General features: G+C 48.6%; 2 protein-coding genes across 8 annotated transcripts in view; one reads left to right on the plus strand and one right to left on the minus strand.

Annotated features, from left to right (window-relative positions):
- The first annotated feature begins 37 nt into the window (after nt 1–37).
- SLC35A2 (solute carrier family 35 member A2) lies at nt 38–8,825 on the plus strand. 2 transcript variants are annotated; one of them, XM_004376860.3, is made up of 5 exons: nt 38–1,194; nt 2,747–2,929; nt 5,205–5,356; nt 6,459–7,195; nt 8,511–8,825. In XM_004376860.3, exons 1-5 carry the CDS (start codon nt 1,104–1,106, stop codon nt 8,536–8,538), a joined length of 1,191 nt encoding a protein of 396 aa, XP_004376917.1. In that variant the 5' UTR covers nt 38–1,103; the 3' UTR covers nt 8,539–8,825. The 2 variants fall into 2 exon arrangements, with proteins under 2 accessions (XP_004376917.1, XP_004376918.1); XM_004376861.2 differs by lacking the exons at nt 2,747–2,929; nt 8,511–8,825 and having other exon boundaries at nt 1,104–1,194; nt 6,459–7,902.
- Nucleotides 8,826–8,879: 54 nt separating this feature from the next.
- Nucleotides 8,880–13,970, minus strand: part of PQBP1 (polyglutamine binding protein 1) — a 9,428-nt gene continuing 4,337 nt past the window's right edge. For all 6 annotated transcript variants that reach the window (XM_004376862.2, XM_023731870.1, XM_023731868.1 and 3 more), the window contains exons 3-7: nt 10,403–10,514; nt 10,050–10,162; nt 9,575–9,859; nt 9,274–9,337; nt 8,880–9,100 (exon numbers count right to left, since the gene is read on the minus strand). In XM_004376862.2, the coding sequence (XP_004376919.1) occupies nt 8,944–9,100; nt 9,274–9,337; nt 9,575–9,859; nt 10,050–10,162; nt 10,403–10,514 (731 nt within the window). In that variant the 3' untranslated portion in view covers nt 8,880–8,943. The remainder of the gene's footprint in view (nt 9,101–9,273; nt 9,338–9,574; nt 9,860–10,049; nt 10,163–10,402; nt 10,515–13,970) is intronic.

A 13,970-nucleotide genomic window follows, 5' to 3' on the forward strand; every position in this document is an offset into this window, starting at 1 on the left:
GCCAAGAGAGAGATTAGATGGACCTCTCCTCTTTGGGGAAGCCTCAGTCTTGTGGTACCTAAAGAATTTTTATGGGTTTATTGAAGCAGGATTGCAAAGAAAAACTGTTTTCCCCCTAGCACTTACGTGGCACTAAGTATGTGCAGAAGGGCTCCATTGGAGATACTGAGAGACATAGAAAATGCCTCTCTCCTGACTTTGCCTTACCTGCTCATCCCTTTCATCTCTCCTTCCTCAACTCTTGACTTACTTGCCCTGCACTATTCTATCTTCATTTCACTTGTCCTGATGCTATCTAACCTGTGAGCCTCTTTGCCTGCTGGTTTACCTGCCCTGCCCTTTCCTGCTTGGCCATCACCGGCTGACTTACCTGTCCCCATCTCACTTTTCCGTCCTCAATGGTGGTTCACTTGTCCTCCCCTTTCAGTCTCAACTCTCCAGTGCTTTCCTCACTTGCGTGTCGTCAACTGCTCTACTTTTATATGCTAGCTTGCCTGCTTGACCCTCACTTGTCGCCACTTGCTTCACCCATTACCCCCTTACCTGCTCAGACCTCTCAAGGTCCCATTTTCCTCTCAGATTCCGGGGGGCTCACCCAGGGGGCGGGGGCCTAGCTGGGAGAGGGGAAAGCAAAACTTCAGTCCAACCGGGAAGGACCTGGGAGTTTCTGATACAGAAAGGGAGGTGCCATCTGAAGGAGGTGCTGAAAAACAGGCAAGATGTTTAAAGCGGGGGAAGGGGCGGCCCAATGCAACTGAACCAATGAGACGAACAGAAAGGATGGGCAGGTGATACGGAAAGCGGGATCAAAGAGGTGGGCGAATGAGAAGACGAAGGCGGGTCTAGTGGTGGAATGGACCAATAAGGCTTTGCAAAGTCGGCGTGAGGCCGAGTTGGCCGCATCCTCAGTCTCCCGGTCCCAGTGGAATTTGGAAATTCCCAGGTTGCCCCCTTAAATTCACTCTTGAGGAGTTGGCGAGAAAAACCACCGCTCTAGCCGACCCTACACTTGCTCCACCTTCACTCCGGAGACCAGGAAGTGGAAGTGACGGACACGGAAGTGGCCTGCTGTTGCCGAGGGGACGGGTCGGGCAGATGCCAACATGGCAGCGGTTGGGGCTGGCGGTTCCACTGCGGCGCCTGGGCCAGGGGTGATCTCCGCGGGGACGTTGGAGCCTGGGACTGCGAGTGCGAGTGAGATGGGCTGTGGCTGAGCAGTCCGTGGTGGGGCGGGGTCGGGATCGCTGGGGGTTGGGAAGGTTTCTCACTGGAGCTAGAGGGAGCATCCCGTATGATCCAACCTATGTCTGTGAGGGAGGGAGGACGGAATGGACCATTGTGAGTGTGCTGAGGCAAAGAAAAGACCATTCTGAGGATGATTGAGGGGGTCCTTCCGCATAAAGAGCGTAGAAACCATTCTGAGTGTGAAGGGTATTTTTGGGAGGCTAAGACATTCTGAGCGTCTGTGGAGTTCTTTTCTTATAGAAGGGAGAGACCATTCTAAGGGGTGGAGGGGGTTCGTCCTTATAGAATGGAAAGATCATTCTGAAGGTGTGGTTCCTTCCTTATAAAGGGACAAGGACCACTGTGAGTTAGGGTGGGGCGGGGCTTTCCTTATATGAGTAGAGGGTCCATTTTGACAGGACGTCCTTCATTATAAGGGGAGAAGACCGTTCTTGGGGGGGGGGTCACTTTCTAATGGATGTAGAGTTAATTGTATGTTGGGGTGGGAGGGTCATTCCTTATATGGTGGAGAAAGAATGTTCTGAGAATGCCGGTCCTTCTTTATAGTGGGGAGAGTTCGTTCTGAGCGTGGGTAGAAAAAAATAATTCCTTGTCGGGGGTAGGGGTGAATGTTGTTGTGAATGGGGGTGGGGAGAAGACGACTGGACTATAGAGTATGGGGAAATGTTTCCTTATATGGTTGAGGGAACCAGACTGTTGTCAGTAGGGTAACCATTCATCATATGGTGGTTCAAACCTTGGGACAATGGGGAATCACTTCTTATATTTGTTAGACCATTCTGGGTCTAGAGGAGGCAGTTGTCGTATGAGGGAGGGATTGGAGAGGCCATTCTGAGTGTGGGGAGGATCATTCCGTATGGGGTGTAGACCATTCTGAGTGTGAGGGAATTGAATCATTTCTCAGATGGGAGAAAGACCATTCCTTAGGGGTGTACATGCCTTATACAATGGTCTCATTCCTTGTATTAGGGTATCATTCTTTACATGAGACAATCTTTCATTAAATAGGAGTATAATTTCATATAAGTCTTCCATTTTCTCACCCCTGAAATGGGAATCCTCATAGTTCCTTGGGAGATAAGAGTGGTATAGGGGTCCATTGAGGTAATCCATATAGATCCCTTAACCCAGTGACGGGCATACAGTAAACAATAAATATCAAGAATGTAGTTGTTGATATTCTGAGGGAGAGTTACTTCTCACCAAGAGAGGCAGAGAGGGGGTCAAGGTGGGTGTCCAAGGCGTGCTCAGCCACCAGATACCTCAGTAAGCGTTCCAGGTATGGGCTGGACAGGGTTTGGCCCTTTCTGGCTCTTGCCTGTGGCTGAGGCAGCGGAAGGGGAAGGGTCAGGCCCTCATTGGGTGAGGGTGGAACAGGCAGAGGGTGGAAGTATTGGTGGCTAGGAGGATCCTGGTTGAGAAAGAAGGGGGCAGGTGGTGTGGCTATGCCTCAGCAGCTTCTGACCCTCTCCTTCCCCCTCGCTCCTTCTGTTCCCCACAGCTCACCGGCGCCTCAAGTACATATCCTTAGCTGTGCTGGTGGTCCAGAATGCCTCCCTCATCCTCAGCATCCGCTATGCCCGCACACTGCCTGGGGACCGCTTCTTTGCCACCACCGCTGTGGTCATGGCTGAAGTGCTCAAAGGTCTCACCTGCCTGCTTCTGCTCTTCGCACAGAAGAGGGGTACGAGCGGGGGAGGGGATGGGGGTGTTGCTGCACTGGGGTCGGCGGGAGGGACTCTACACGTAGTGAGTGCTCACTCACATGGAGGGTCTGTTGGAGTATCTGTGAAAATGCCTGGAGAGTGTGTAAGTGCAGCTAAGCTTCTTTGTTCCCTGTCCCTCCGGCTATAAGTAGCTGCATCTTCACTTTTGTACCCCTAAGACACTGGGAGCTGGCCTGTGGGGGTTGTAGGAGTGACACAGCCTGTGCCCGTAAGAAGCCCACGGGGTAGCAGGTGACTCTTACCTGGTGATTTATTTATTTATTTTTAACCTTTTTATTATGGAGAACTTTAATTGCATGCAAAATCGGTGAGAATAGTAAAATATCCATGCACCCGTCACCCAGATTCAATGATTGTCCACCCCGGACACCACCGTTCAACAGCATCAATGATTATCCACTCACTGCCAATCTATATGTCTGCTTTCCCTCGTCCCTTATTATTTTGAAGTAAATAACTAAGTCCTACCTCAAAAAGTTTACAATAATTCAAATATTAACAACGAAATAATCAAATATCCAGTTAGTGTTCAAATTTGTAATTATTTTTAAATGTCATTAAAGTTTTTTAAAATTTTCGATCAGGTTTGAATAAGGGCAGTGTTTTGTTGATATATCCTTTAAATCTCTTAATCTTTAGGTTCTCTTCCAACTCTTTTTTTTCCCCCTCTTTGCAATTAATTTGTTGAAGAAATCAGGTCTTTTGTCCTGTAGACTTTGGGTAGTCTAGATTTTGCTGATTGCCTCCCTGTGGTATCATTTAACATGTTCTTTTGTCCTCTGTATTTCCTAAAAATTGGAGTTGAGTTTATCTACTAATTTAAATACCTCCTTGAAGGGCATCTACTTGAAAATGTTATCCAGTTGTTTTCTCTTTAAAGGCCTTGCATATGAAAGGATAGAGATTAATTATTTGGCTTTGCCCTAGGTATTTACATTGAAGAAAACATTCCTATTCACTCATTAACTCCAGATCTAGAGTTTAGAAACCCACCTGCTCTTTTCTTCATTGGTTCAGTAGATAACTTATGAGTGGACATTATATGTCAGGCCCTTCGCTGGCTGTGGAGATACACGTTAGTAATGCAGACATGAATCTTGCCCCCATGGGGCTGGTATTTTAGATTGGTAGAAAAAAATAGCTACAGACTTAATCATAGGCCAAACCCCAAAAGATTTCTTTTTCTGAATTAGTTTGATGATAAAATCTGGCCTGATCTGGTGTGGGGCTTTTTGTATATTTCTGTCCTTTATTTGCCCTATTTGGTGTGAATATTCATACAATTCATTGCAGAAATATGAATGTGCTTGATTATGGTGTGCAGCCCCAGACCCTGCTGGGTGTGTTATGTAATACATCATGTATATGTACCATGTTACCTTCCTAACAGCTGGAAAATTTTGAATACCAAAATCCATCTGAGCCCAGAGGTTCTGGGTATGGGATTCTAGACCAGTAATTACTCCAAGGAATGGTGCCATGAAGGACAAGCACAGGGTTTTTTGAACAAGCAGCAGCAGGAGTTCCTGGGATAACCTTGCATGGTGGTTGTGGAGGTCTTCCCTAAGGAGCAACCCTCAGCTGAGACTTAAAGATAATCTGGCAAAAACAGAGGGCAAGCTTTGCAAAGACCCTGAATGTGTGTGTTCAAGGATTATTATATAGTAAAATGATTCTCATTAATGCACTGGAATAGGTCCCAGCTGGACTCTCCCCTTAATGCTGAAGCATGCATTCTCCATGTGTCAGGGGCAACTCCTTGGTGTGCCTAGAGCTGATGGCAAGATGCCGCCAAATGGCCGCTTACAGGCCAGTAAGGAGCAAGGATAAGTCTAGCTAAAACTCCCCCTGTTTACGTTCAACAGTCTTCCACCCACACTCCTAGAGCTTCTACTTCATATTCTCCTATTTAATGGTTATTTCATAAACATGTATTGAGAGCTTTTCCTTAATGGGACTCTGACAGAAGGTAGCCTCCAAGATGAGTGAAATATGGTCTGTGATTATCAGATACTCATGGTATTCTGGATGATTGTGTCCAATTAACTGAGTAGTAGAAAGGCCTACTGGGGACTTGGTTGTGCTGTAGAGAAAACAGAGCATAGACCTTATTCCTGCCCTCAGGGGTCATGGTCTGGTGGGGAAGACACAAGGACCAGGCCTGGTCCCAGCCTTTAGGGCATCCCCATCTTTGTAGTTGGTGCTAAAAAGTCCCTACTCCACCCCACCCAGGTAACCTGAAGCACCTGGTTCTCTTCCTCCACGAGGCTGTCCTGGTGCAGTATGTGGATACACTCAAGCTTGCAGTGCCCTCTCTCATCTATACCTTGCAGAATAACCTCCAGTATGTTGCTATTTCCAACCTACCAGCTGCCACTTTCCAGGTGAGCCCCAAGCCCAGCATGGGCCCAGGGGAACTGGCTGGTTTTGGGGATATGGGATGTGGTGGGAGGGCTGCAGAGAGCAGGGGCTGTGTCACCTTCAGAACATCCTTGGAACTCCCTCAACCCCAGATTCCTCATCTGTGAAGATTGGGAAGGGAAATGGTATTACTACTCACTGGGATACTGGGATGATTACAAAAAAAAAAAAGAGTACCTGTGAAGAGCCCTTGGTTGGCAATTAGCTTTAAAGTATTTGTGGGCAGCCTTGTGCAATGCTTAAAGATCCTGGATTCTGGGGCCAGGCTGCCTGGGTTCAAATCCCAACTCTGCCAATTTCCAGCTGTGTGATATTGGGCAAGTCACCTAACCTTTCTGTGCCTTAATTTTCTCATCTCTAAATTGGGGGTTATAACAGTGCCCAGAGCGCTGGTGGTGCAGTGGTTAAGAGATCAGCTGCTAACCAAAAGGTCGGCAGTTTGAACCCATCAGCTGCTCCTTGGAAACACTAGGGGGCAGTTCTCTTTGAGTTGGAATTGACTCGCCGGCAGTGGGTAACAGTGCCCACCTCATATGGTTGCAAGGATTAAATGAACTATTTCATGTAAGGTGCTTAGACCACACCTGGCACATAGTTAAGTGCTATGTAAATATTTGCTAACATTATTGCTGTGTGGTTGGTTAATATGTAATCAACACATATTTATCAAGACCCCTTTCTCACAAAGCCTACTATTTATTCATTACCTACACTGTGTGAGGTGTTTTACATACATTGGTCTTACTTGACAGATGGTGATGCCAAGGCTCAGATAGGGCAAATGCTTTGTCACACAGCTAGGAAGTGGTGGGGTTGGGATGTGGACTTGGGTGTGGCTAGGGACTTCCTGGCATAGCCATCCTTTTGTGTACTTTCTGGGAGTCACTCAAACCTGATTTAGCTGCAGCTCAGTGGCCAGTGGCTGGGTACTGTTGCTATTTTTATTGTCTCCTACCCCCACCCTGTCCCTCCATTGTGCCTGGGGGTCCACAGTAGGTGCTATCCCCCATGGGCTCACATTGGAGTCAGGGTCAGCCCTCAGTGCCTTCCACATGCCACTCGCAGGTGACGTACCAGCTGAAGATCCTGACCACGGCACTGTTCTCCGTGCTCATGCTGAACCGCAGCCTTTCACGGCTGCAGTGGGCCTCCCTGCTGCTCCTCTTCACTGGCGTCGCCATTGTCCAGGCGCAGCAAGCCGGTGGTGGGGGCCCACGGCCACTGGATCAGAACCCTGGGGTAGGCCTTGCAGCTGTGGTAGCCTCCTGTCTCTCCTCGGGCTTCGCAGGTGTCTACTTCGAGAAGATCCTCAAAGGCAGCTCAGGCTCCGTGTGGCTGCGCAACCTGCAGCTCGGCCTCTTCGGCACAGCACTGGGCCTGGTGGGGCTCTGGTGGGCTGAGGGCACCGCTGTGGCCCGCCGCGGCTTCTTTTTTGGGTACACGCCTGCTGTCTGGGGCGTAGTGCTCAACCAGGCCTTTGGTGGGCTCCTGGTGGCTGTTGTCGTCAAATACGCCGACAACATCCTCAAGGGCTTTGCCACCTCCCTGTCTATAGTACTGTCCACCGTTGCCTCCATTCGCCTCTTTGGTTTCCATGTGGACCCGTTATTTGCCCTTGGTGCCGGGCTTGTCATCGGTGCTGTCTACCTCTACAGCCTTCCCCGAGGTACAGCCAAAGCCATAGCTTCCGCCTCTGCCTCTGCCTCTGGGCCCTGCATGCATCAGCAGCCTCCGGGGCAGCCACCACCACCGCAGCTGTCTTCCCACCGTGGAGACCTCATCACGGAGCCCTTTCTGCCAAAGTCAGTGCTGGTGAAGTGAGGGCTGGCAGTGGTGGAGGGGGGAGATAGAGATGGGACTGGGGTGGAGGGCGTTGGGCATCTTCAGGACTCAGGTCTCTGCTGGGGCCTGGTTCTTCTGGGGCTGGAAGGCAGTCTTCTCCCAGGTCCTTCAGATGTCAGGGGGACGTGGCATGGGACTAGGGCTGGGCATCACATCACCTTTCCTGGTAGGCTTACTCCCTCTTCCCCAGAGGGGTTTTATAACTCCCGCCTCTGCCCCAGTCCAACCCCTTTGGGGACAGGTTGGGGATGTCATTCAAGGCCTTTTTTTGTCTGCCTCCCTCTGCTGGAGTTGTCCTCTCTCACGTCTGGGACAGTCCCTCCCAGCCATTCCTCCTCCTTTTTAAGAACGAATTCGACAGAAACCTACTGCTGTCTAGTAATCACTAATGCCTACCTGCGGGGTTCAGTTTCCCAGTTTGAGGCCTTCTCTCCTCCCTCACAACTACACTGGATCATGTTAGTAGCTTGGTCTTCTGTGTGGCCTTGGGGCTGCTTCTCTGACTGAGACCATTGAAAATGGGCTTCTTGTGAATGCCCAGGGAGAGGAGAGGGCAAGAGCAATTCATGGCTGCTGAGATTTTCACATCAGCCCATTCTGGGGGAGGGTGCAATAGGGGCTGTTTTTTTTTTTTTTGATCAACAGTGTAATCAGATAATTAATGATCCAGGGCGGAGGAAGGGGGTAAGGGGGCCCTTGCTGCCAGTAGCTGAATCGCATTGAATCTAAGACACTGTCAGTTGCCGGATGCAGTTATTTTCTGAGACATCTGGAGAAGAAAAATAAAGCTGCCAACCACACTCTTGATACTCCACTGGCTGTATGATACACCCTTATTGTGTGTGTGTGTGTGTATGGGGGTGGGCCTTAGAGCTGATGAAATGTGGAACCTGCCCCCTGCATTCCCCAAAGCTTATTAACCCCTTAACTGTATCCCAATGTGTGTATGTGCGTGGGAGATGCCTGGGCTGTCTTTGCTATATGTAAATAGAGTCACTGGATCTTTATTTTTGATTAATTTGTTCTGATTTTTTGGTTTGTTTTCTAAGGAACTGTAATGAACAAATGTCAGGATACCCAATGCCAAATAAAGATGTTGTATTTATTTAGTCCACGTGCAGCTTTCTGATCTGGGGGACCTGCACTCTGTGTAGGCATTTTTACTAACCCAGGGGTGCCAGCCCCACTGCTCTTGCCCTTCGCTTGCTCAGGAAACCTGCCTGCCAGCGCACCCCAGCTTTCTGTGTTTTTCTTTCCTTCCCATTCCCACCACAGGTTGCTCACCAAGGTGAAGGGTTCGTAGCTGCTGGGATTGAAGACGTTGGCCTGGCCTCATTCTCCTTTCTTGCCCTGGCCCAGCTGGGACCAAACTCTGATCAGTATTAGGGGTGGGGTGAGGCAGACACCAAACTCCCTGTCCCCACCAACCTCTGCCCCCAGGCAGAGCTGGCATGAGTAACTTTTCTCTCGTTATGAGGGCATGGACAGGCCCTTCCTCAGCCTCCAGCCCTGCCACCCTCATGTCCTTGCCACCCCCATGCTATTATTTCTTAGGTGAGTTTTGCAAATAAAATGTGTTTTGCGTCTTGCTGGCTTGGGTTGGGAAGCCTCCGGAGACAGAGGGAAGGAAGCATTCAGGCCTCATGGGTATGATCCACAGAAAAGCTTTTATTAAAAAACCGAGAGCCGGGGCTGCGAGGGTGAAGGTTCAGTCCTGCTGCTTGGTTCGGGAGGCCTCAGCGTTAGCCCGGAGCACAGCCCCTGGGGATGGGTATGGGCGCTGCTGGAAGAGGGGCCCGGCTGCTGTTGTGTCTGCACCTGTCTTGGCCTCGTTCCGCTTGGGGAGCCCTGTTGACCATGTGCCCCTGGGGGTGATAGAGGGTCAAGGGCAGAAATGTGGGATGTGGTGAGTCCCCCCTCCCCTGCCCCCAGCCCTGATTGATAAATAGGGGAAAGGATAGTGAGGAGGAAAGGGATGGTGTTCACTGGTGCAGTGGGAGTCAAGAGGAAAAAGGGCTCATGAGAGGTTGTCACTTACCGAGGTGCATCTGAATATGAGCTGGGGTCCATGGGATCTAACTCTTCATCCTTTCGGCTTGCCACTGTGGAAGTAAGTGTGAGGGTGAGGGCTTTAATCCAGTATGAGGAACCCTTGATTACTGACCACCACCCCGCCCCCCGCAGCCAGCAATAGTAAATGGAAAACTTGGCTGCAATGGGCTGCAGCAGCCTTATCCCATCCTCATGCTTATCCCAGGCCCCAGCTCCAGGCGCTTGTGTGCACGAGTTTAAGTGCCTCCTTAAATTCTGTACCCTAGTCCCAGCCCTGCTCAGCTTACCTTTCTTGCTCTTGGGATAGGGAGCCAGCTCCTCCCGGCGATGGTGACGCCGTTCTTTGGCCTCTTCTCGGTCTGCCTTGTCATACCCACGATCCCGGTCCCGATCTCTGTCCCGCTCTCTCTCTCTGTCCACCTTGTCATAGCCACGCTCTCGGTCTCTGTCCAACTTGTCGTGGCCTCGGTCGGACTTGTCATGGCTCCGGTCTGACTTGTCATGGCCACGGTCCGACTTGTCGTGGCCCCGGTCCGACTTGTCATGGCTCCGGTCCGACTTCTCCTCAGCATCTGGGGACATGAAAGCCTTGAAGTGACCTTCCTCCTACCCCCGGCCCAGCAGCCTTTGCTTTCAACTTCTCTTGCTTGGTGCTGGGCCTATCTGGTCTCACTTGCCCCTCCTTGATCCACTATAATTTACCCGACCCCTCTCTGAGAACTGTTGGAATTGCTCCAGGCACCCTTGGATCTGCCAACTCACCTGCATTACTGTTCCTGAGCTTCTTGGCAGACTTGGTAACGACAGAGTTGGGGTCATGTGGGGAGAGCCAGGACACAAGGTCTGTGTCCACATTCCAGTAGTAAGGGAGCCCGCTGCGGGGCAACAGGAGGAAGGGAGGGAGGGAGGGAGGAAGGGGAGGAATGTCAGTACAGATGTCCTCTCCTTTGTCTCCCCGATCTCTGCCTATACGTGCCCATGTCAGGACTCCACAAGGAGGACCCCAGATCTCATCCCGTGTCCCCTATAAACCCCAAGGCCAGGGATATAGCACAGGAACAGTAAAGTTGGAAGTCATTCCCCCTTACCCCTCTACCCCAGGTGCTCAGACTCACCAGGAAGGGTCAAACACCTTGTACCAGCTTGGCGGCAGGCCCTCCAACCGGGTGGCCTCATAGTCCACAGGATCATCATCATAGTCCTCAGCAATGATCTCTTCCTCTGGCTCTGGCAGGACAAGGTGGGGGGTGGGGGTGGAAAGCAGTTAAGGACCAAGGGAATTCTCATCCTGCCGTCAAGGCCTGGAGAGACACACATGCTCACATTTACATACTTAGCCAATCGCAAACCACACATGGGAGGAACATGCGTGTGTGTACGGATGAAGCGGAGCAGTTAAGGACCAGGGGAATTCTCATCCTGCTCTCAAGGCCTGGAGAGACACACATGCCCACATTTACACATTTAGCCAATCACAAACCACACATGGAAGGCACATGCGCGTGTGTATGCCAGGAAGCAGATAAAATACTGCTTGCAAAATTCAAATATCTGAATATCAGAGGATTTATGAAAAAATTGTCCAAATCTATTCTGTTTCTGGGTTCCAATGATAAGTCATACTGTTCTCTGAACCGATCTGATTTCTGAATTTGGACAGGGATTCATCAAAAAACTTATCCATATCTACTCAGTGCCTGAATTCAGACAGATTGTGACACTGTGTTATCCAAATCTATTTGAATAAAATGAGTTTGATAGCAAGGGGTTTATCTGAAAATCTATTCAGCTCTCAAGCATGGCGAATACGGGATTTCTGATCCCTGTATTTTGAATCGCCAGGGATTTATCCAAACATTGTTCTGAGGACTTGCAGGCAACATGGTGCTATAGACAGAAGCACGATGCCGTCCCTCCACAGCAAAGATCTGAAAAACTAAGTCAAACAGAGACAAACGTCATTCCTGAAACCCTAAGCATCAAATGAAGAGATAAAGAACTCAGCCAAGCACCGGATGGAATAAGAAACTGACAGAGAACAGAAAGCAAGGAGAGATACATGCAGAGGTCCCCTATCGGCTAACGCAGCACGGATTCACCACCTCGGGCTCCTATCAGAGATCAGCAAACGGGGTACGAGAAAGCAGCTTCACAGAGCTTCCAGCAGGAGACAGAACAACCAGTAACCAGCGATATACGCTTTCCCACCCCCCACCCATCTTCACCCCCACTCGGCCTCCTCTGCTTCCTGTGGCCACAATCTCTTGGCTGGAAAGCACCAGCTTCAGCCCTTTGCTGCTTGGATTCCACCCACCTGCACTGGCCGGCTCCCTGAGTGCCTTTTGTTGGCTGCTGGTGTTGCTTTTTTCTGCTTCTTTTGATTTCTTCCTTACCTCTCACCACCTCCCCTTCCTTTCTCTGAAACACCTGGCTCCGTGTGCTATCTTTGCTTCTTACTGAAAGGCTGTGAAACACGGCTTGACTGTGAAACTCCTTCCCAGCCCGTGCCACCACACTGGTGGGATCCTCAGGGCTTTTTGTTGTTGTTCTGATTTGTTCTGTTTTGATTTGTTTCTTTTCTTTTGCTTTTTTGTTTGTTTTCTTTTGCTTTTCTCGGCTTGGGAGCCCCCACTAGCCAGGCAGTATTGCATGGCTTGGGAGCTACTCCCTTACTCTGTGCAGATGCGGAGTGGTATCCCTGGGGGCGTTTCTTTTTCTTGGTTTTTTTTTTTTTTGGTTTTGATTTTTTGTTTTGTTTCTTTTCCTTTCTTCTCTCTCTTTTTCCCTTTTTATGTTTCTTCATTTTTCAGTTTCTTGTCTCTCTATACCTACTTTCTCTTTCTGTCTGCTGATTACCTGGTACTGTGTGATAACTCTACCCCTTCTAGCCAGGCTATACTTCACGGCCGCACCGGTGGGATCCCTGGGGGCTTTTCTTTTCTTTTTTTTCTAATTTTTATGTATTTTTTTTATCGTTTTGTTTTTCTCATTTCTCAGTCTCTCATCTCTCCACTCCAACAGCAAGCTCCCTTAGCATTCTTTTTTGTTTGTTTCTGTGTATGTTTTTGGCTCCTGTTCCTCTCTCCTCTCTCTCCTCTTTTCCATACCCATCTTAGCTCTACACATCACAATCTCCCCCCTCCTTCCTGCCTACCTGTACCATGCACTGAACATCACAACCCCAAGAAGCACAGGCACGGCCTACCAGAACCTGCCCTGCACTGATTCCCGGCCCACCCTATCGGCCCTAGTACATGCCACAAACAAGCCATCTCAGCAACTCCCCTTCAGCTGGACCCGCCCTGCTGTACTATACTTGAGCGACTGACCCTGCCCATTGGAGAAGGAGGTGAAAAGTACCATGCCTACAGACGAGCAAACAACAAAGAATGCGCAGCCTGCCTGCTCAGACATAACCAAATAAATCAAAAAAGCAGGACAAAACCAGTAAATCTACAATAAATAAATGAGGAAAATAACTACTGAATGTCCAAAAGACAGCAGACAATATCAAAACATATACAAAAACAGGACAGGATGGTTCCAGTAGGCATCCAAAATAAAACACCAGATGACTTTCCAGTAAAAGAAAAGGCACTAGAAATCCCTGATAGGGAATTCAAATCTCTAATATTCAGAGCTATCCAAGAGTTGAAGCAAAAAGCAGACAAAAATGAGGAAAAAATAGACAAATTCATGGAAAAGGCAGACAAATTCATGGAAAATACAGACTAAAAATGGAAGAATTCAGGAAAATAATAAAGGAACAAAATGCTAAAATAAATTCACAACTAGAAATCATACAAAAACAATCAAATAAAAAAAACAAGATTTCAGAAATGGACAGTGTCATAGAAGGGCTGAGTAGCAGGTTTGAAACGATGGAAGACAGGCTTAGCAAAACTGAAGACAAACACTTGGATACAACTCTGAGAAAAAATTAGAAAAAAAGAAAAAAGAGAAATGAAGAAACCCTGACAATTATATGGGAGATGATCAAAAGCAAAAATTTTCGAGTGATTGGAGTTCCAGAACACGAGGAGAAAACAGAAAACACAGAGAAGATCACTGAAGACCTGCTGACAGAAAACTGCCCCAATATCAAGAAAGATGAAAAGGTGACCATCCAAGAAGCTCAACGAAGTCCATATAGGATAGACCCCAAACGAAAATCACCAAGGCATATCATAACCACACTCACTAAAACCAAAGACAAAGAAAGAATCCTGAGAGCAGCTTGAGAAAAACAAAAAGTAACATACAGAGGAGAAACAATAAGACTAAGCCCGGAATATTCAGCAGAAACCATGCAGGAAAGAAGGGAATGGGATGACATATATAAAACCTTGAAAGAAAGAAACTGCCAACCAAGAATAATATATCCTGCAAAACTCTTGTTCAGATATGACGGTGAAATTAGGTCACTTCCAGAAAAACAGAAATTAAGGGGCTATGTAAAAACCAAACCAAATTTGCAAGAATTATTAAAGGGAGTCCTTTGAGCTGAGAACAAACAACATCAGACCACAGGCTGAACCTAGGACGCAGGATCGTACCAGCCAGATACCAACCTAGGAAATGAACTCTCAAGGACTATCCAAAAGCAAAAGAAATACAACAGGGAACCAGAGAGGTTAATCTGTAAATGACAACAACATCAGAACAATAAAAGAGGGAATAAAC

The sequence above is a fragment of the Trichechus manatus genome, unplaced genomic scaffold (assembly GCF_000243295.1).
Source record: "Trichechus manatus latirostris isolate Lorelei unplaced genomic scaffold, TriManLat1.0 scaffold00046, whole genome shotgun sequence".
Lineage (NCBI taxonomy): Eukaryota > Metazoa > Chordata > Mammalia > Sirenia > Trichechidae > Trichechus > Trichechus manatus.